Source organism: Periplaneta americana, chromosome 13 (genome assembly GCF_040183065.1).
Source record: "Periplaneta americana isolate PAMFEO1 chromosome 13, P.americana_PAMFEO1_priV1, whole genome shotgun sequence".
NCBI classification, from domain to species: Eukaryota; Metazoa; Arthropoda; class Insecta; order Blattodea; family Blattidae; genus Periplaneta; species Periplaneta americana.
Window position 1 is genome coordinate 100497260 of NC_091129.1, and position 23928 is coordinate 100521187.

General features: G+C 36.0%; 1 protein-coding gene across 1 annotated transcript in view; it reads right to left on the reverse strand.

Moving 5' to 3' along the window:
• Positions 1 to 4612: 4612 nt before the first annotated feature.
• The window catches only part of LOC138712164 (UPAR/Ly6 domain-containing protein CG9338-like), a 45239-nt gene continuing 25923 nt past the window's right edge, over positions 4613 to 23928 (reverse strand). The window contains exons 2-3 of the mRNA XM_069843647.1: positions 7493 to 7717; positions 4613 to 5177 (exon numbers count right to left, since the gene is read on the reverse strand). Coding sequence (XP_069699748.1) covers positions 4939 to 5177; positions 7493 to 7717 — 464 coding nt within the window. The 3' untranslated portion in view covers positions 4613 to 4938. The remainder of the gene's footprint in view (positions 5178 to 7492; positions 7718 to 23928) is intronic.

A 23928-nucleotide genomic window follows, 5' to 3' on the forward strand; every position in this document is an offset into this window, starting at 1 on the left:
CAAAATTATCTCTCGCATTACAAGGTATGAAATTTAAAATTCCCGTTTAGTAACTATTAGTACAGAAATATTTAATTAAATGAATTTAATAATGTCCTACTGGGGACGGATTTATTGAATTGTTTGGAAATTTAATGCTGGTAACACACCAAATAGAAATATGCAACAATTTTCATTTGGACGTTTCAAAGCAAGTATGTCTTACTTATTAATAATTATTATTAGAATTTAAATAGCATATAATTTAAGTTGATTATAATGTTATTTACAAGAACCATTAAAGAGGTACAATGCAAATTGTAATAAATTAAAATTAGACACAGAAAATTATATGTATATAATTAAATTATGTACATTTGGATTTCATTATGTATTCGTATGGTTTTCTACTTTCTTGGACTTCGTATGAAAGCTACAGTATTTTTGTGAAAATATTATATCTATATTTGAATGGTACTATTGGTATTTCCAGAATTTTTGAAAAATCTTGATATAAATTTAAGATATTACATTAGCAAACTTAACATTTCCACAATTAGGATACAGTGTAACAATTTGAATATATTTTGTAAACAATTATCATTTTCAAAATTAACAAACAGGACATATATATTATGTAATCACTATCTTACCTGCAAATCTATCTGAAGTGAAGCTATTTTATTCGTTGTATATCTCCATATATTGCCAGAGTGAACAAAATCAATGTTGACTATGTTTTTAAACACAACAATGACAAATATGTCTATTAATTCAAAGGTATTGTGTAGTTAGTTTTTATCGGATTTTCATTCTTGAAGATTCTTCATACTGAAATTAACTTACAAACCTGAACTTGAATATATTGTGGAAATTTCACCAAGTTCTCAGATTATTCCTATTATTTTCTTACTCATATTCATAATCACTGGCAATCACATCCCGAGTCCACAAAATAAATGCAATACAAGAGGCAATCAGATTTACGAACCTTCATGTCTGCTCTATCAAAAGAAACATCGATTCCGTAATTATTTTATGAATCGTATAATGAATTTAATCATATTAGTTTGGTTAATGTAAATATATACATTATCGCAAGGTAATTTCTTACAGAAAACCTTTCAAAGCCATTGAATATTCATGGAAGTATGTAATGTCAAGAAAAATTCGGGTAACATTATATGAAAGGACAAAAGTTTGTAATAACAATAAGAAGCCTAGTGCTTTAAAGAAATATTTAAACCCAAAATTTACTCACTTTCTCTAAAAAAATATTACAAATTTTGAATAACATGATATACCAAAATATTTACGAGTAAACACTGTCACATGCTCACTACAAGAATTCATGATCATTTTATAGTTTGTACAAATAACTTTTTTGGAGCTATTACTTTTATGTTACAATTTATTTAAAATGGTCGATATAAAATGTAGATATTGCAAGCTACTAAAAGCAATACTGAATTGCTGTTGAGACAGTTAAAGAACATTTGAAGTGAAATAGGCACAAAATGCACACTACACATTGTCAACATACCACGTAGTATGGTATATTCAACATGTGATAATTATGGTATTCATGTTATAATTGAATTAGAGTGGCAATACTAGTGTCCTAATTCAGGTATAATAGCAGTCATAACGAATTAGTAATTCATTAATGTTGCAATGTCAAATAGTTCCAGTCTTAAAGCTATGTTTTATGTTTTCATTCAGAAATGGCTTAATATAATCTGACTTATGTGGTACAACATCTATAAAATCAATGATTATAGTTATGCTGAATAAGTCTATGTACTCTCTTTTATGGGTGATTGGTTTTTAAAATTGAAGTCTTTACTGAACCGAAGTCATATCTGATCTTAGAAATATATCTGTTTAAATAAGCCTCTATATTATTTACCTCCAGTGTGAAGTGACATAAAACAAATTATGGGATGGAAATAAGTCGCTAATATCGAAAAATTTGGGAATTATCGAGAAAAATAGGGGGCACAAATATATTATTGGCATTGAATGCGATGTAAATTAAAGAATAATGAAAGGACTTTAATGAATCGTCAACAATAATTTATATTCTTCTTTAATTTATCATTATACCAGGACCAAGTGTATTACCAACGTTCCCTCAGTTTTTCCTTTTACTTCCCCCACCCCCTAATTTTTAATAGCTGCGCGAATTTGCTCTGAGCAGGAAATTTTTACACGATCTACGCTATGCGACACTGAAACGTACTTCCATCAGAGTTAAGGGAACGGAAACGACAACGAGAACGAGGACGACAATGAAAATTTTGTTCAAATAAATGTATTTAAATGTGAACATTTATAATAGTTAATTGTGAATGCTCACATTTAAATATATTTATTTTAACATTATTTCAGTTCTCGTTCTCGTTATCGTTTCCGTTCCCGGTTTATTGTGAACCAGCCTTTATGAAAATGAAATACGGGGGACAGTCGGAAAATAAGATTTCCTAGTCTGCAATCTGCAGGAAACTTTATTGAAGAGATACAAACTGATGTGGGCAGAAAGGGGCATTAGTCCCCATCGACATTAATGCATTTGTCCCACTGCTTCACGAGCTTCAAGAATCCCGTTGGTAAAAGATTGTGTCCTGGGTAAAGACGAATGTCCTTATGGCTCCTTCAGCGTTGTAAATTGTGGTGAAACGGCGCCCTTGTAGTGAACTCTTCAACGTAGAAAACAAGTGGAAGTCGCTGGATGCCAAGTCGGGACTGTAGGGGCATGGTCCAGACGCTCCAACTGAAAGTGGCAATATGGTTGACCATTGCTGCTGCAGTGTGGAGTCCCGAATTGTTGTGTAGAAGGATGAAGAAGGAAGAAGGGCGCCATTTTCGGAGTTGCCCGATTCCCTCCGAAATACGTAATCCTACTCCCTCCCAAAAGAAGGCACAGCTCTAATCCTGCCCATCTGAAATTCAATTTCCTCCAGATTTAAATTGTAAACACTAACAATCGGAAGACCTGTTCCCTCCGTGTAATGGAAATACAACTTTCCGTCTACTTACAGACTGCGGACATACGTAGGTTCAAATTATGTTACAAGTTTTTCCGGTAGATTCATGCCCATCTTTTTATACCGCTCTTAAATATATTTTGAAAACTGTTTTTAAAACTGGTATCGTAAAATGGAGTGAATAGGGGCACAGGAGGTGAATAGAGACAAAGTTTTATTCTTTTTTATTTCTTTGTGTCAAAGATTAAATATAATAATAAGAGTGTTTATGTTTTCATTCATAAAGAGTAAACAAATAAACACTCTTTATCATTATATTTACTCTTTGACACAAAGAAATAAAAAATAATAAAACTTCGTCCCTATTCACCCCCTGCGTCCTATTCACCCAATTTTACGGTAGGCTTATATAAAATTAAATGATTGGCCTTCTCACTTAAAACGTTCACTAGTTCACAGTATAAACCAGCGTTGTCAGACACAGCCTAAACGGAGCGGAGCGCTCCACTATAACTCGTTGCGTGCTCCGGTGCTTCCACAGACATAAGCAAGTTCACGCTCCGACTGGACGTCTCTAGCACCACAACCGCTTTCGGAGCTTAAAACTCTGACACTACTGGTATAAACTGACACAATGCAATGGATGATTTGTTGCATGTAGGCTACTAGACTTCGATGATACTGCACTCTTGTGACTGTTTTATAGCAGTGAGACGATATAGCTTACATCAAGTTACAAAGAGCTCGGAGAACAACAAGAACAAAGCATGTGCTACGTATGAAACTGCTTTTTAACTTTTAGTGGACGAGTTTTCCAAACTAAATTTGAACTCTAGTCCATCTGAAATTGTTGCCAACTTTAAAACTGCTATATAAAGTACAATACAATGAATATTTCTGAAAGTTTATGAGATCTTGCATGTTTAATAGAATTGGAAGAAAGGAACTGGACTTCGGAATGGGACGGAAGAGACCTGTTAATATTTCTAAATAAAATGTGACCGGGAGGGAATTGGGTTGTTATTATCTTTGAAACTTTTTTGATAAGAAGGGAATGAGTCTGTGAAAAGTGACTACGGGAGGCAACTGACCCATATTCGCCGTTTTCACCCACCATCAATGACGATATTGAAGCATTCGTAAGGACAGCAATGTTTTATCAAAAGGGTTTCTTCGAGCTCGTGAAGCGGTGGGACAAATGCATTAATGTAGGTGGGGACTATGTAGAAAAATAGACGACTAATGCCCTTTTCTGCCCATATCATTTTATATCTCGTCAATAAAGTTTCATGCAGATGACCAGACTAGGGAAACTTATTTTTCGACTATCCCTCATATTTGCGGGACAATAATTCAGTGTGCGCAGTAACATTTCAGTAGACTTAAATGCGCTGTCGAGCACCCATGCAGTTTGGAGAGAACATTGTGTATATTAAAATGTAAGTAATAATAATAATAACTATAATAATAATAATAATAATAATAATAATAATAATAATACAGTCCTTATGAAACAGAGAGGCAATGTTAGCCACCTTTGATACGTTAATCGTCATATCAAAGTTCTTTTTTTCCCATTGTGAAGTAGTGTAAGATTATAAATTTATTTCTTGTTTAGTAGGGTCTACATAAGTGAAACAGGAAAATAAAAGTAATAAAACTTTAATTATGGCAATAATCTTTCTTTGACAGTTATAGTTGTCAAATTGTATTCTATTTTTGTGTTGTCACACAAATTACTACTTAGCACTGTGTTATAAAGTGGTGATATCCTTTTAATTGATTTACGGCCATCTTAATTTCATTTAGTGAAGTATAAAATGTAACACTACACTGACCTTTTATAAACCCAGCATAGGCCGAAACTCGTTTATACATGAATATAAATTTGGCCTAATTTTGTGACATGAAGGAACGCTAGTCCGATGTAACCTCTGAGAATGCTGTCTGGAGTCAGTTCGCCGCCAAGTGTTCATACATCAACCCAACGAGACATGGCAAGGACTATAGAAGGTACTACAAGTAGCAATCCTGTGATACTGGACTGACGATTGGTACCATTGCATTGATCTTCTTCGCAGGTTTCACAAAAGTCTACTTTTCCTTGTTCACTTGTCACTTTCTTGACGACGTCAGTCATGGCGCAAGGGTCTACAGATTCAGTCTTTGCTATTGTGCATCCTCGAATTGTAACGGTGTTTCCATTATTATCTGAAACAAACCAAAATATTTGAGTATTTAACTGTGTAGTAGTTATATTCCCTTGTTAGTATGGATAATGGTATTAACTTGAACTTGACTGTATTGCAGAAATTTCATGAAGTTCTCATATTATTCTTTTTATAGTAAAATGTCGTTATAACGATCTTCAATATAACGAAATGTTCAGTATTACGAAATTATTTTCTATTCCCTCACCTTTTCCGTAATTTAATGTTAAAATATTTCAATTTAACGAATTTTCTTTTTTACAAAAAAAAAAAAAAATGTAACGAAATAAAAATATAGATTGTACACATGCCACATACAAATTTTTATGCTATTTTAGCATTAAAATATGTCATAGTAGAGACATGAGTATATGACGTAGTAGAGACATGAGTACTGGATATGACGTAATACATTTCATGGTTGCTAAGATACTGTTTCTAAGTCAATATTATTTTGTTGTTTTTTTAAGCTTTTTCTTACAGGTATGTTTTATAAAATTGTGTCGTAAAGGCGGTGATGACGTCATGGAATACTAGTTGCTAGGTAACCCTTTCTGGCACCAGTGCCAGAATTAGGCCAATTGTGCACGATTTATAGCGTCGTAACAAGCGTGTTTTAATGATAGAATTCATAAGAAATATTATAATCATAATGCAATTGCATAGTGGCCACGTGGTCATTAACTCTCTAGCTAATATAGCTCTACTATGATACAAATGTCCCTGAATTTTATGTTAGCTTTTTTTTTAATGAAATTATTCCCTTGTTTTCCCTATTTAGTTTCCTTCCACCAATCATAGCTCACTAATCTCGCAACATGGTGCCTCAAATCACACCTCACTAATTTCACAATATGGCTTCCCAAGCAACATGGTAGCTCTTTCCCTACTTCATAAAACTTGAATTTTGTACTTTTTGTATACTTTTCTTGAAATTTTTTCTTTTCAAAATATGTAAGTTCAGCTTTTTGTTTTATGTAAAGATATTTTCCAGATTTACATGTGAATGTGCTGAATTTACGGCGTAAGTAGAGGTAAATGAAAAAATACTTGTTTTTCCCTTAAAAAGAAGGTATTTTAATATAATGAAATTTCACCATAACGAGGTAATTTCAGAGATCCCCATGATTTCGCTATACTAGTATTTTACTGTATTTTCTTACTCATAGTCATATTCATTAGCACTGACGGTCATATACCGCCTCCACAAAATAAATGTAGTATAAGAGACTATCAGATTTACGAATCTTCATATCTGCCATATTCATAAGAAGCGGTTCTGTAGTTATTCTGTGACATTGACTAATTTTATAATATAATAATAATAATAATAATAATAATAATAATAATGTATTTATTTAATCTTTCAGAGCTAAGGAGAGTAGGCCTTCTCTTCCGCCCAGCCAGACTCTATATAGGCCTATTACTCGTATTTAATTATAGAAGTTTAGACATTATTTAGATAATCTGTAAAATACGAGTATGCCGAATCGTGTTCTTTGTTCACCCAGGGTATCTAGCGTTTTTTATATTTGTGCCCCATCAATAGAAATATTTTCATTTTCAGTGGAGCTTCGATTATCGATTATTTTTGTGAACGATCTATTAACTGCCATATTTGGTAAAATTATTTCATATGCAAACTACATGACTGTTTTGAAAGCTTTTAATGATATAAGGTTTATTCCAGCACGATTCAGAATCGATTCTGACCTGCGTGCTCATGCGTATTATATCTCAAGGTACGTTCCAATAAGACTTGAACTGATTCTGAACCGATTCTGAACCCCCAGTTTCCTGTTCCAACGTGCTTTGGAACTCGTTCGGAAAGAGTGAAATTAGTTCTAGATTAAGAGCGGAAACTGGGAACTCTGAACTAGTGACGCATGGCTGTGCATATTCCTCCGTATTAACGATTATGATTCAAGAGAATATTATGTGCAATTATTTCGATCGCAGAAACGATAAACTAATCGGAAAGAAAGTGTTTTAAAAGGGAACAGAACTCTTATGCTAGTACTGATGCTGGACTCTACATGAAACTAAGGAGAACAAATTATGCTCGACAAGCTGTAGGCCCTAAATAAAATTTGAGAAAGAAAACACAGAACGAGAATGAAGGCAGACAATATTCTGACTTTATTAAAGATTTTGAACATCTTTCTGGACTTAAAATTGGATGCCTGAAAAGGGAACACGTCTCTAAAAAGAGAACGTATGGTAGCCCTGAAACTAGCCTACAGTTCTGAATAGTTTATCAAAGAAATTGTTCTTGCAAGTTTAATTGAAATTGAAAATATATTTGAAGCTCCTTACCTGAAACATCAATTTTCTGACACGCAAATTTCATATCTGGTACCGAAGGAAGTCTGTCGAATCCCAGAAAGTTACCAATGTTCTGACTCGCTTGTTTGGCTTTAGCTACTCCTTCTTCCACAGCAGTTGCAGTGCATTCAGTCTCGTCCAGTCCTTCCTTGGTAATGGGATCACCACAGTTTTTATTTGCTTGGGAATTGCAGGTGTAGCATTTTATACTCTCTCCTGAAACATTTCAGACATATTAGAGGTTAAATATTCTCAAACTCTTTTTGAGACTCTAAAGATAGGCTATAGTATTCCAGAGAATTAAACACAGTTCAACGAACGTATTCAGTGTTTATAAATAGGAAACGGATTTCTAGTTCCATACCTATTTTGTCTGCTACGTCCTAGACGTATGTTGAGATATCTTTACGTTTCAAGAACACAGGATCCCTCTATTAAAATTCTATAGGCCCTAAAAGCCTAACTGAACAACAAACTCCTATAAATGCCTAAGAATTATGTTTACGCCTGAAAAGCACCTTTTATTAGTATTTTCCGTATATTTAAAATAAAAATACCGAATATATTATTTGCCACATGAAAAACAAATATATTTTTTACTTGGTTCAATAATGCTGTATCAACTATTGGATTATTTAACGTCGTTGGAATTGGCGATACGAGATGGTATTTGGCGAGATGAGGCCGAGGATTCTCCATAGATTACCTGACATTCGCTTCACGATTGGAGAAAACTTCTGAAAAAAACCCAACCAGGTAAATCAGTCCCAGCGGGATTGAACGTACTCCCGAGAGCAACTCCAGATCAGCAGGCAAACGCGCTACCGCCTGAGCTACGCCAGTTGCTAATAAAGAATTTTACCATACAATCTGTGCTTAACGATGTTTTTAGTTACTATTTTAAATATACTGTAGTATAATGATAAGACATAACTTTTAATTTTTGCTGAAACAAAGTAAAAAAAACCTCTTATATTGTGTCTTACATCGAACACATATACATGACTCTAAAAATGTTAATATGAGAGCAAATCTGTGATATTTAGCTCTTTTAAAAATAATGTTTTGAACGGTATAAAATTTGTCTTATTTTACATGTTTTTCAATACATGTTTAATCAATAACTGTATACTGATTAGATGTAGGACCATGTAGCTACTAGGAGACTAATTAAACAGTTCTAATCATAGGGGTTTCAGAGAGAATAATAGTTCTAAAGATAAAGACAGCGACATGCGATGTAACTATGATACAAATATATGCACCCACAGAGAACCATAGTGACGAAGACAGCGAAGACTTCTACAGACTGCTAGAAGACACAATTGAGAGACACAGATCACACAGGAACTTCATATTAGGCGACTTCAACAGCAAAGTAGGGAACAAACTCCACGCACAAGAGGACCCAGTTGGGCCGTACGGCTACGGGACAAGGAACGCAAGAGGAGAACGACTGGTACAATTCGCCACAGAACAGAGAATGGTAATACTAAACACGTTCTTCAGAAAGCGTAGCGAAGCAAGGTGGACCTGGAGACACCCCAACGGCACGACAAAAAACGAACTGGACTACATACTAACCGACAGCCTAGCAGGTGCGAGAGACATACAAGTCGTACCAAACCTGAAATTCTCGACGGATCACAGAATGGTACGTGCCACAGTGAATATAAAGAGAAACAGAAGACATTTTGGGAATACAATAGCGAGCACAATTGACAGCTTAGATAGGCACACTTTCGGCCTTGCACTACAGGAACGACTACATGAAATGGACCTATCCTCCCAGCGCGACCCACAGGATCTATACAACTCCATCGAAGAGGCCCTTACCCAAGCATCAATCACAGCCAGGAGAACAAATGTAACTAGAGAAAACAGTTCCAAGCTCAGCCCGTTAACAATTGCATTAATTGATCAAAGGAAGAGATTATATCCAAGCAGGGATGAAACCGAGGACAATAAAAACCAGTACGCAGAGATTGATAAGCAAACAAAAAGGGCGATCAGAAGGGACGTACGTGAACACAACACAGAGGCAGTAAGAACAATACTGGAATCATCCAAATCAACAAGACAAGCAAGAAAACAGAGAGGAAGTGGGAAGCAATGGCTCTTGGGAGCACGGGGACCCAGAGGCAACCGTCTAACAGAAAGAGAAGACATTGTGACGGCAGCCACAAACTACTACAGATCATTATACACCAGCTCAAAACAGGAAGAGAATCCAAGCGACAGTATTCAGATGAACAACGTAGACGACATCGAGGTCCCACCAATACTTCAAAGCGAGGTCAGGACAGCGATAGGGGAACTCAAATCCGGAAAAGCGCCCGGAGAAGACAACATCCACAACGAACACCTGAAACTCGGTCACGACTCCTTGCTAACACCGCTCACCGCAGTCTTCAACGAAATACTCAAATCGGAGACAGTACCCCACCAATGGAAGACAAGCAAAATTATTCTACTCCACAAAAAAGGTGCCAAGGAGGACCTGAACAACTACCGTCCAATCAGCCTGATGTCTAATGTCTACAAGCTGTTCTCTAAGATAATCACAAGGAGACTCACGAAAGTACTGGATGACAACCAAGCTCCAGACCAGGCAGGATTTCGCTCAGGTTACAGCACGGTGGATCATCTACAGACAATCAACCAGGTCATAGAAAAAACGGACGAATTCAATATTCCCCTCTACCTCGCATTTATAGATTTCAAGAAAGCATTTGACTCGGTAGAACACTCCTGTGTATTACAGGCGCTGAGTAACCAGGGAGTCGAGCACAAATATATCAACATCCTAACTAAGCTCTACGGAGACTCGCACGCCACCGTGATGACAGAACGAGAAGGACAAATATTCAGAATAGGAAGAGGAGTCCGACAAGGGGATCCGATATCACCAAAGCTATTTACTAGCCTCCTGGAAGACATATTCCGTAAGCTAAAGTGGAAGAAAAGACATGGAATCAATATAAACGGATATCGGCTGACGAACCTAAGATTCGCGGACGACATCGTACTTTTCGCTAAAAACGCCACCGACCTACAAGAGATGATACAGGAACTAAGCGATTGCAGCGCACACACAGGCCTAAGCATGAACATGGAAAAAACCCAAGTCATGACGAACAGCCAACCACAACCAATCCAAGTCAACGCAACCATATTACAGTACGTGGAGGAATACATCTATCTGGGCCAATTGGTCGGATTCAAAAGCTGCATGACGAGAGAACTAAAAAGAAGAATTGCATCAGCATGGAGAGCTTTCTGGTCACTGCAATTCATACTCCTTGACAAGAAACTGAACCGCAAACTAAAGCTGGAGGTGCTGCAATCCTGTATCTTCCCAACCTTACTGTACGGCTGTCAGACCTGGAAACTGACCGTGAACCAGAAGACGCAGATTCAGATCTGCCAGCGCAAAATGGAGAGGAAAATCCTAGGACTCTCCCTCAGAGACAAGATTTCCAACACCAGACTCAAGCAGATGACAAACACCAGAGACATGGCACACCAAGGGGAACGCCTGAAATGGAAATGGGGAGGCCACGTGTCGAGACTCCAAGGCTGCAGATGGGCGCATATTTCCACCACGTGGGACCCACGCATCGGGAGGCGAAACCGAGGAAGACCTGGGACCAGATGGGCGGACTTCTTCAAGAGCCTAGCTGGACCCCTGTGGTCCAGAACAGCCAAGAACCGAGAAGAATGGAGATCGCTACAGTTTGCCAGTATCGAGTGAGAGCGCAAGTGTACACACACAAACGACGAACAAAACTTATATAGAACAGAATCTACAGTCATGCGGATTAGCTCACCGCATGATCTCTAAAGAGCTCCCCTTTTAGGAGGCCATAGCCCTTCACGGGAAATCCAAAGGCTATTTCATTTCATTTCATTTCATTTCATTTCATTTCATTTCATTTCATTTCATTTCATTTCATTTCATGCAAATTAATGTGTTTGTAATTTTTGGCACTTAGCAAGACTTCAACTTATTATTGTGATGTACCGAAGTACATATGATATTTCTGTGTAGGAATTCTGCGTTATCATATGATGAAAGATAGGTGCATCGGAGAAAAATATTCTCTCTGGCACCGGGACTCGAACCCGGGTTGTCAGCTCTATGTGCTGACGCATTATCCACTAAGCCACACCGGATTCCAATTCCGATGTCGGATTGAATCCTCTCAGTTCAATAAATGCGTAAATAATCAGTGATTTAAGACCGTGCTCATTCCGTCGGATCCCGGCCATTTAGTCATTCGTAATAAGTGCACTTCTGCACATAGTGTGTTGGACATTGTGTCACAGTGCATAAGGGTTGACCACTAAAGGGAAACTAAGAAGTGGAACTTAAACTGAGAGGATTCAATCCAGCATCGGAACTGGAATCCGGTGTGGTTTAGTGGATAAAGCGTCAGCACGTAGAGCTGAAAACCGGGTTCGAGTCCCGGTGGCGAAGAGAATTTTTCTCCGCTCCACCCATCCTTCATCATAAGACTTCAATAATTCTTCTTTACCTAATAGTTCAACTGCAATTTCAGAATTGAACTCGCACAGTTTCGATCGAGGTAGTACAATATAATACCACTATTCCACGTAGACTTTGTGACTGTATAAATTTTATTTTTATTATCGTAAATCTTTTTCAGGCAAGAAGAAATTTACATCAGAGCACGTGTTTTCAAACTCTGAAGTGGGCCTTCTATAAACTTGGGGAATGTGATACGAGCAATTCATCAAAATTTACTGAGAAATGGCATCAGAAGAAACAATAATGAGATGTGGAAGTGAAATAGATATGAAAAAAAACATTAATATAGACAGTCAACATGTTTATGAAACCTATGAGCGGGCGAACAAGATCAATCAATTATTAAATTATATTAAGAGTTTTCTTTCAAAGTCCGTCGTTCGCAGTTAGTGTAAATGCTAGGATATTCCTAGTTACATATCAAGCATTACAGATATACTATGACATAAAAAGTGTGGAAAGTGAAAGTGAAAATTTTATGAAAGGGAATGAATGCGTGATTGAAAATAGTGAACAGGTCTACATAAAATGTACGCGCGAGTATGGATGGGATTCTTTGAAGAGTTTTCTTTCGAAGTTCATCGCTCACAAGGTCAGTGTAAATGCTTTGTTATTCCTTCAGTTTTAAAATCTTTCATGTTTTATTTTTGCCTTAGGTGCTTTGTAACCAGAAGGTGAACATATTTTTTCTTCATACGGACTGCAAAAAACATTTTCATAGATAAAGAAATGCATTCTGAAAGCAAACTCATAAGCGAAAACTGTGACAAAGCTAAGGTTGTGAAGTAAACTGTAGAATTTTATCATTATGTTTCGTAAATAGTTGTGTAGGCCTATTTTTTAGTTTCATTTAATAACTTTAAAGAAGAGAATACACAGACAAATTATTGATTTTTATCAGCTTCAAGTATGTCAGTTGAAATCTTTCTAGATTTGTAAATTTACAAATGTGAGAATTTCCATTTCTGAGGAGAATTATATAATACGGAGTAATAAGGAATTGAATCCATCCACTCACCCACCCACCCGTCCCTATCTCTATCTATATTTATATCCATCCATCCATCCATCCCTATCTCTATCTCTATCCATATCTATATCTATATCCATCCATATCCATATCCACCCACCCATCCATCCCTATTCCTATCTCCATCTATATCTATATCTACATCCATATCCATCCATCCCTATCTCTACCTCTATCTATATCCATCCATATCCACCCATCCATCCCTATTCCTATTTCTATCTCTATCTCTATCTATATCCATCCATATCCATATTCAACCATCCATCTCTATCCTCATCTCCATATCCATCCATCCATCCATCCATCCATCCATCCATCTATCTTTGTTTATTAATGTTGTATATAATATTGAATCTTCATCTAAAAGACGATAAACTCAATTTGAAGACGTAATATGGTAATACTGCAATCATCACTATAGTCGCCGTCTCTATTAATCTAAATATCGGCTATATATTTAGTAGTCTAGGGTTTGTGATTTCAATGAAAGCTGCTGAAAAATGAAGGCTGCTGAAAAATGAAGGGTTAGGGCATTATTTCGATAGTTCTACGCATGTAAGAATAGTTACGGATTCCATATCATCCAAACATGGCGAGGTGAAGTTAGTGATTTAAGGAATCATTAGGCCTATTGTACGTTCGAGAACCTCATATGTATTATTCAATTAATGCTTAAATATTGTTGGAGAAACCGGCCATTCGTAACACACTTGTTATGTGTATGAACCTGCTGGGATTTTCTTTCGCTAACTTTTCTTTCCCTTAAGCTTTCCCTTAACATCAAAACTGTTCATAGTTGTTTGCAATACTCTGTATATATTTGCCTATAGGTATGTTTATCACACAACATCGCCTTGTTTAGTTAGCATAGATTAGAGCATGCAGAATCAGCAATAGTACAATTCATTTGTAAACAAATTAGCAAACTCAAGAGAAATGGTGTCAAATAATAATTACTGTTAAAGTGGAGTACATAAACAAGCTGGTCTGATAAAGCGATTCAGATACCCTGGAGCAATTTTGGTGTGTTTCCCGTTCCCTGACGAGTCAGGGAAGTTGACCTATGTCGCTGGAGGCCAATTGTTTCGCAGCAGTTCCAAAACTTCTGTTGATGTTTGTGACGTTGTCGATGTAATTAATCGAAGTTTGTGTACAAGACAGTCGACAAAGTTCGTAAGTTTGCTTTGCAGTGTTTCAGAAACTTGATATGAGAAAGGACCCTCAGGTTTCATATCGTATGCAACCATTATTGCATAAATTCGCGTGTGGCTTGAAAGCAGTATAAATACTCACGGATGGGAACCGATTTTATCAAAAGTGAATCAATATAAAGAAATTATATTACTACTACTACAAGTACCACCACCACCACTACCACCATTATCACTAATAGTAATGTTAATAATAATAGTCTATTATTACTAATAATGGTAATAATAATTATATAATCATTACCATGATCATCTTATTCCTTCAATGATTGGATGATTATCATGCTTGTTGAGGAATATAAACAAAACTAGTGGCTTATGCAGCAAATGCTTCAAACTAAGATCATTAGATGTTCAAATGAAAATGTTTCAGATTTATTTTCATTGAAGAATACCAGATATTTTGAAACTTATCCTCTGAATGGTTTTTTTATGCCAAATACTTTTTATTGAACCTATCACCTTCAGTTTTTGAGTTTCAACGCGAAAACGCAAGTAACAATGTCAAGACGATCATGGGCTTTTTATGTGGGAGCAAAGCAATAGCTATTTCAGGTCATTGTGGATTGTAGGTGAAAGTTAAAAAAATGTCAGGTTTGCTATGCTTTCGAACAATAGACATAGCATCTTGGTATAGCTGCTGCATGTAGAGCTTGAAATGTAGGGGGTAAAATCATCTTATCCTGCTAAGAGATCTTGTTGAAATGATCGGGAGACTACAACATTTTGTACGCCTCTTATTTTACCAGTAAATAATACATTTTGGTCTTCCCTTAGGAGCAGTAATTTTGGCACTCTCTCGAGCCAATACGCCAATACGCATATAAATATCTACACCACACCGCCATTAAGTATATGAAAAAGACCCAAGCACACTTGATTAATAACTGTAACAATATTTGATTTTTAATAACAATATTATTATCTTACGTAAGTTTTGTAGTTCTATACACTATATAGCCGCCACTCAGTAAATTATAGAAACGAAGATCTAATTTAAGATATTCTCTACATCTACTTACATAACCCCACTTTCATATCACGAACATAACATTAATATGTATAATTAATGAAAAATAATCACATCATGGCATTAACTATAATAATATTTCATCTCTAATGGTAATAACGCCATCAAACCACCTCAAATTTTGTAGATTTTAATATCCAATATACAGTTATACTCAGAAAATTACACACCGCAGAATCAGGCCTGTAAATTATTTTTAGTAAGAGTTGAAATTTTTAATAACCAATTGAATTTGAGCTCTAAATATGTCAGCAATCCTGCTGGGCATGGCCTTCGTGTAATAGCCTATTGTTTATTATAGTGTGTGTTTTGTTTTATCCTGTAATGCAATTAGTTCTCAAAACTGACGAAAGATGGATTTTTGAAAATAGGAAAATTATGTAGGAAAACTAACGCTTCACTGAAAACTACTATTTTTCTGAAAAACTTTGGGTTTCGAGCTTCAAAATGAGGGGTCATTTATTAATATCCGTTCAGCCGTTTCCCCGTAATTTCCATTACCAGTTCAGATTATATATATATATATATATATATATATATATATATAGATTAGACATATTCATAAGTATTGTGACAACATACTAATGTGTCAGGGCCGCCAGTAAATAAATATTTGTCATTCACTTATACTTTCTGACACACAGCTATTACGCACCAATTATAATACCCAATACATTAAGAAAATTTTATAAAATATAAATATGCACTTACTCGTCGGGAATAGAACCTGTCTGCCAGAGTTAATACCATAAGGCCTTCTCTTCTACTAATCAGGTTATAAAAAATATACATGAAACACATTAAACTGATAGCGTGTCAAAATATTGTAAGTCACTAAAAAAATACATAAAGACAATGGAAGCAAGTTAATGAAACATGAGATGGCATGAACATTAAACTCCCTAAACAATTATAGTACAATTTAATAGAGAATTAATATGAGCCTGTTACATACACAAAATACACAAGATGAAAAGAATAAGAAAAAATGTTGTAAGAGACTTTTATAAAATTATATAAAATTAAACAAGCTAGCAGTTTCATTAATAAACAAACAATAAAAAGTATCGGCTTTATGTTCAGGGTAAAATTCTTTAGCATTTTTTCTACGTGTATAGTCTAATTTCTAACTTCATGATCAGCCTGGTATGTTTTATGATTTGAAAATTCCGCTGATGTAAAGTACGTGTTTTGTTTCATTGTGAATAAGAAATAGTAATTTATAGTATACGAGAGTAAAATTAGATTTATCCGCGAGTGGAACGTTTAGTACGAGCGCATAACATCTGTTTACTCTCGTGTGCTATACATTATTTTATCCATTACTGGTATCTAAATTTAATTTTAAATTGCACACCTTTTCTTTGTAATGTGTTTGTGAAGGAGTTGTAAATTAATGAGTGTATGGATTTTATTGTTGCTGATATGTTGGTTCTCATGGAGAAAGAAATTTAATTCACTGCTGCGAGTTAATAGCACAGTCTAGTATATACAGTCACGAAGCTTGAGTTATGAGGGTGCTAGGAATAATAGACTGTGCAAGTACTATTTCGCATTGTCTGTAATGAGGCGATATTAGCGATCCTAGTGGTTAGCAACTATCTATGGATGAATATTTACTAAGTATTGAGTTTCGTGACTGTATATACTAGACTGTGTTAATAGTATATTATGAAAGAAGTTAATAATGTTATAGGTGCATTATGGCACGAGTCGATTTTTAGGCAGAGAGCGAAGCGAGTTTCCTAATTTTGACGAATGCAATAACTGTTATAAACGTGTTTCATATGTTGTTTTTTTTTTGTACGACAGCATTATAAAAATTAAAGAAGTAACAGTAGATTTGCAATTATGAGTAGTTTGATATCACGGTCTATGAAGAAAGAGGTTGCTGTGACAACAATGATGTATTAAATATTATAATATGGCAAATCGTTTCATAATGTTAATTTTATGGCACAAGTATTGTCTTCATAATAGAAGTCATGACGTTTTAGTTGGCGTGGTAACATTTTACGACTCCGGTACAATAATGTGGCATATTATGTACGATTTTCACTAACGATAATAGTAATATGCGTTACAAGAGCGATATGTTGAAGTTTTCATGTTCGAGGAAAAGTTTTAAAAAGCAAAACGTTATTGAGCTTTTTTAATTTCCGAGAATTGAAAGAAAACATACCTCTCGTGTATCGTACATTATTTTGTGCGAAGATTGTTTATTACATACCTGAAAGAGGAATTTCTAATTAGTTGCAATGAAATCTCCATCTTTGTTTCTGTTCAATGACGGCAAATTTGTAAAACAAAAATATCTATCTTCAACATTGTTGCTTTAAAATGTTTTCTGTGTTTACTATACTCCAGCAAGCCGTGATATACGTCTGTCTTTTTTTCCCCCGTCCATAAATGCGAACTTAAAACAAACGGTAAGGTTATGTAATGATTTATTTTTTATTTTAATATTTTAACAATATTATTTATATAACAAATTGCAGTAATAACATCGACATCTGGAATTTTGTTGATTTTTTCACGGCTTCCTTAATGCTACTTGCATCACGAATCCAGTAACTTTAGTGGAGTTGTAGAGTTTTTCTTAATTTTTGAAAATATTTAAAAACAATAATTAACAGTGCAATTTAGGTGAAATTGCAGTGATAAGTTTCCAATTTATAATTATTACTATATTGAACGTCTTTAAAAATAATATGTTAGAAGCCTAAAGCAGTAAAATCAATATGTCACTTAAGCGGTAAGAAGAGGGAAATTGTTATGTGTGTTAGGTTGGGAATACTGAATGTGTAATTTTAGACTTACCGCGGATTGGTTTTGTGCGGAAACCAAGCAAATACGCACGATCTCGCACAAAGACTGTTTATAATACTGGAATTAAAAAAAAAAAAAAACTTTTAATTCACTGCTATGAATAAAGCCATTGTTTAGGTTGCTAAGGACGGTGAAATAAAGACCAATTTGGATACCACTTATGGATAAATATATTTAGTTTTTTAAGTAGGTTATTTTACAACGCTGTATCAACATCTAGATTATTTAGCGTCTGAATGAAATGAAAGTGATAATGCCGTGAAATGAGTCCGGGGTCCAGCACCGAAAGTTACCCAGCATTTGCTCATGTTGGGTTGAGGTAAAACCCCGGAAAAAACCTCAACCAGTAACCGGGACCACCTGGTTTCGCGGCCAGATGCACTAACCGTTACTCCAAAGGTGTGGCATATTTTATCTTATTAATAATACAAAAATAATGAATAAGAGGAGAAAAAGTTAACAGGGATAAAGTGTATGTAGCTAATAGGTAGAAGAATATTATATTGTTGTTCTTTTCCTGTCACAGTCCGTCTCTGCACTGTCCTTCACTGCATTACCTGGACTAGAGAATTATATGTAGAATTAGTAGCCTAAAGAAATATAAGCAGGGAATAATAAATAAAAATAGAGGAAATTATGGTGTACTACAGCTTTTATTTCATAAGGGACTAGGTCAGTTCATCAAGACAGCTTTTAAGTAGCAAAGATTGAAGAAAAACAATTTTAGATCCCGACCTCTTGTAACAAAGAATTTCGGAACCGGATTGTGGCTATTGTGAAGGAGCCACAAGAGAGAGATGTCTGACGGTTATATATTGATAGAAGTAGATTATGCTTTGATCGTGTATCAGGGTTATGATGGAAAGTTAAGAGTTTGAAACAGGAAGCCAGATAAGTAGGCGTGGTAATATTTAGAATTTGATGATATAGCAGGTAGAGAGAATGATAACGGGTCAAAAAAACGCAACCTTGAAGATGATAAGTAATGATAGAAATGTACAGTGGAATATGATTGAATAATTAACTCAAGGAATAAATGTATCGTGCTGGTGGTGGTGCAGATGGAGATGTATTGTGTAACTGAGAGATTCGTGAGGAAGATGAAGGCGTCATGTGTATTCACGTCGTAGTTCCTGTTTACTTTCCAATAGATGTTGAACTTTGTCAAGTCCCTCTACATTACACATTCCAATTTCATCACATTAATGCAAAGTGGAAGGTTCATGGTGACATTGATTAGCATGCCATTACCATCGCAGTGGCCATAGTGCTGTTACGTAACAGATCCCCGACCAATTGGAATGACGTAATGTATTTTCGTCCACATATCTATCCGTCATGTCCAATAATTTACCAAATTCGAGATTAGGGGAAAATTACAATTTTTTCAACTCTTGGTCAGTAAATGAGTGCAGAGAGAATCCTCAAACAAACTTTCTAATGCCAGCTATGAAGACGAAAAAAATGTTAGAGAACAAGAAATAGATGGTACGCTACTTCGTCGAACAAACGGTAGGCATAACGCTGGGAGATACTATCTCCGCATACGATCCATATAATTATAATATGTTGTCTATCATCTGATGTCTTCTTCTGCCCCAAACTTTTTTCCCGTTCACCATTCCTTCCAGTGCATCCATCACCAGACAACTTCTTCTTAACCAGTGATCCAGCCAGTTTCTTTTTCTCTTCCTGATCACTCTCAGCATTATTCTTTCTCCACCCACTGTTTCTAGCACAACTTCATTTCTTATTCTGTCTGTCCATTAGTAGTAGTAGTAGTAGTAATAATAATAGTGATAGTAATAATAATAATAATAATAATAATAATAATAATAATAATAATAGGTAATAATTTTTAACAATTTTATTTTTTCTGATCCTTTTATATCACCTGAATAACTTTTTCGTTCTTTTGAGCTCATCACTTCATTTTTCAGAAATGTGTTTTATTTCTTTTGTATACATTAGGTCATTTTTTTAAATTGTCCTTTTATATGACACCACAATCATACATAATGTACTGCATCTATTCGAAGTTTTTTGGGGGACCAAGTTTTACTTCCACCGACACAGAAGAATCATCGCAAAAGCCAAACAACAAGATCAGTCCAGAAAAGCCACTGGGTCAGCCAGTCAAGTCATAGCGCAATCAATCTATTCAATCCAGTAAAGTCATGGGTCAGCCAATCCACTTAGTTCATTCAAGTCTAGTCATTCCATTCGAGTCCAGTCCAGTCAGTCCATTCGAGTCCAGTCCATCAGTCCATTCCAATCTAGTCAACATATTCCAGTCCACTCCAGTCTACCCATTCCATTTCAGTCCAGTTAGCCCATTCCAATCTAGTCAGTATATTCCAGCCAGTCCAGTTGTGTCCAGTCTATTTAGTCCATTCCAGTCTAGTCAGTCCATTCGAGTTCAGTCCAGCCAGTCCATACGAGTCCAGTCCATTAGTCTATTCCAATCTAGTCAGCATATACCAGTCAGTCCACTCCAGTCTACCCATTCCATTCCAGTCCAGTCAGTCGATTCCAATATAATCAGTATATTGCAGTCAGTCCGTTCAAGCCCAGTCCAGTCAGTCCGTTCCAGTTCAGCCAGGCAATTCAAATCTAGTCAGTATATTCCAAACAGTCCATTCGAGTCAAGTCCAGTTAGTCCATTCCAGTCCAGTCAGTCTATTCCAGTCCAGTCACCCATTCCAATCCAGTCAGTATATTCCAGTCAGTCCATTTGAGTCGAGTCTATTTAGTCCATTCCAGTCGAGTCAGTCCATTCCAATATAGTCAGTATATTCCAGCCAGTCCATTCGAGTCAAGTCCAATCTCCGTTCCAGTCCAGCCAGACCATTCCAATATAGTCAGTATATTCCAATCAGTCCATTCGAGTCCAGTTCAGTCAGTCCATTCGAGTCCAGCCAGTCCATTCTAGTCCAGTCAGTCTATTCCAATCTAATCAGTATATTCCAGTCAGTCCATTCGAGTCCAGTCAGTCTGTTCCAATCTAGTCAGTATATTCCAGCCAGTCTAGTCAGTCCATTTCAGTCTAGCCAGTATATTCCAGTTCAGTCAGTCCATTCCAGTGGAGTCAGTCCATTTCAGTTTGGGAAACCGGGAGAACCACGAGAAAAACCCCCTCTCGCTTGCTTTGTCCACCACAAATTCCACCCTGACGCAGCCGAGGATCGAACTCGGGTCGCCACGGTGGAAGTCAGAGATAGACTAACCACTCGGCCACGGGCGATTACAACGAGCAGTTTCTTTGGACCTGCCACCAGACGAATTCAGCACAGCCTTAAGATGTTGTTTCTATTAGCGGCAGCACCAATCCTGCTTATTTGCTAGGCCACTGCCCACATAGAACAACGTAATGTATTCTTCTCATATCCGGATCGTAATTAACTGGGTTATGAACGTACGGGGTTTTAAGAAAGGAAGCCATTTTTATTCTCGTCCTGACACGTCATTCATTTTAGACAAAGCTTCAAGGTCTTTCGTTCTCGCTCGTTACCCTTGACCATCTCTTTAGCAACACACCCGTCAAAGAGCGGAACTCGGAACTGTGATGTGTCCACCTGGAGTTTGGCAGTGTTGACAAAATCTTATCACCAGTCGTTAATGATAAATGAAACGCTATTTCTTCTGGAGAAATAATCACCGATCTTAACTGTTACGTTCATATGCTAATACTGTTCTTCGCTTTTGACAGTTTTATTTAATTATACAGGAAGAAAATAATACAATCTGATCCGTTTGGGTATGAATAATATTAATTTATTATTATAAAGCTATTATGATAGTAGGGAAAATTTCTTGCTGGTAATATTATGATTAAAAGATGGGAGTTTCCATATATGACAATCAACAATTTGTTAATATTTTTTATGAATTGCAAGAAAGTAACATTTTTAAAATTTCAAACAATTTTTTCAAAATAAATAAATGAGATATTTCATAAAATGGATAGAAATGTTTCTCTAACTTGGGGGGGGGGGGAGAGAAAAAAAATTGAGATCTTCTACTAAAAAGTTGTATTTGAAAATGCAAATCTAGTCTTTCAGTGAAGCTCCCTGTAAAGCAGATTTGAATAATTTCAAGGGAAAAATTGTTCCAGGGCCGGGTATCGATCCCGGGACCTCTGGTTGAACGTACCAGCGCTCTACCATTGAGCTACCCGGGAACTCCACCCGACACCGTCTCAAAGTTGAGAGTTGAGACGGTGTCGGTTGGAGTTCCCGGGTAGCTCAGTGGTAGAGCGCTGGTGTATTTGAAAATATTTCTAAAAATAATAGAAAAAAAATTTAAAAACCAAAAACATTTGGGAATTCAAAATTTGCATTTTATTAGTCCTTTATATAGTAAACATACTCTCAAAATTTGGTTGAAAAGAATGATTAGGAAAACAAAAACTTGTCATTTTAGTGGAGTGTTCCCTTAACCTGGGTGTCGCCGGCGTTTCGCGATAAAATAAAATAAATGTTAGTTAATACGGCATATACTTTATTTAAAATTATAAACATTTCCAGAACTACGTCTTTAGAAATAGTAAATATTATCACTATACGTATAATAGCAGCAATAATTTAATCTCATATAAAAGAGCTTTATTCTATTTTTTGCTTAAATCAGTTAAGAACGCTATTGTATTCGTCTCACTTATCTCGTACACCTTTCTGTTAAGAAAGGACATTATTCCACGTAGTTATTGAGATCTACGCAGGCTTTACAATATTCACAGCACTTGTGAAAAGGCCCTATTCCTGGATTAAGGTCAAGTTTATAGAGATCTAATTGCTGTTGTAATTTTGGTATAAATCCCTTTTAGAAATGACTGATTCAATTAGTTTATACACTTATTTATACGGTATTAATATATTAGCATTGTTTATTTTGAAAGTTGATCGGCTATTTCAGTTTGGGTCTTGGTCAAAAATGGTTAAGAACCCTAAGTAAAGGTTTCAGTAATGCGCATGTGCTGGATATCTGTCACTATTGTTTTTCATCTCTTCACTTTAAACGTCTTCATCGGCACAGTTTTAGTGCGCGGATTGTAACATCATCTTAGTTCTCCATGAATTCACAAGTTCCAAGATTCACCAGGATTTGAATCCGAATCTACACATAAAATATCTACGCTGTAGCCCTAATGGTTAATAATATATATTGACATAGGCCTATAACTGTGAAAGTACTTCCACCATTTCCCTAGAAAGAATGAGCACTTGTCTGTGAAGTACCCAAACTGGCTGGATGTGTTCACCTCCGTCGAAAAGCTTCAGCACTGCAAAGTAGGATGAGGATTGGACTAAGAATAGAGAAGATGAATTTTTCTAGGGTTCGAAACAAAGAACGGGACATTAATTTCTTCAGCACCAGAGAAAATTACAATTGCAAGGATGGCACAATGTGTTTATTTGTTTACAATTCATTTCCCGATGGGGTTTGCACATCTCTCTTGGAGCCTCCACATAGCCGATGTTCGTCAATATCAATGCATACGACGCAAAGTCGATTAAGAATAGAATTTATATTGGCATACTGCTGTGCTAAGTGTCTATGTACATCTCAGTCTATTGATTCACCGCTTTCATCACAAGGTCAACAAGACTTCACTGTCGGACTTGAAACCTCTGATCATTTATCACTTGAAACATGTTGCTTGAGCAACATAATCGATAAAGTGCAACTCTGTTTACTGTTTCATGCGACGTATTTGAAACAAGTGTCACTAAGTACCTTACATATTTAATGCGTTTCGTAATAATTCCTTTT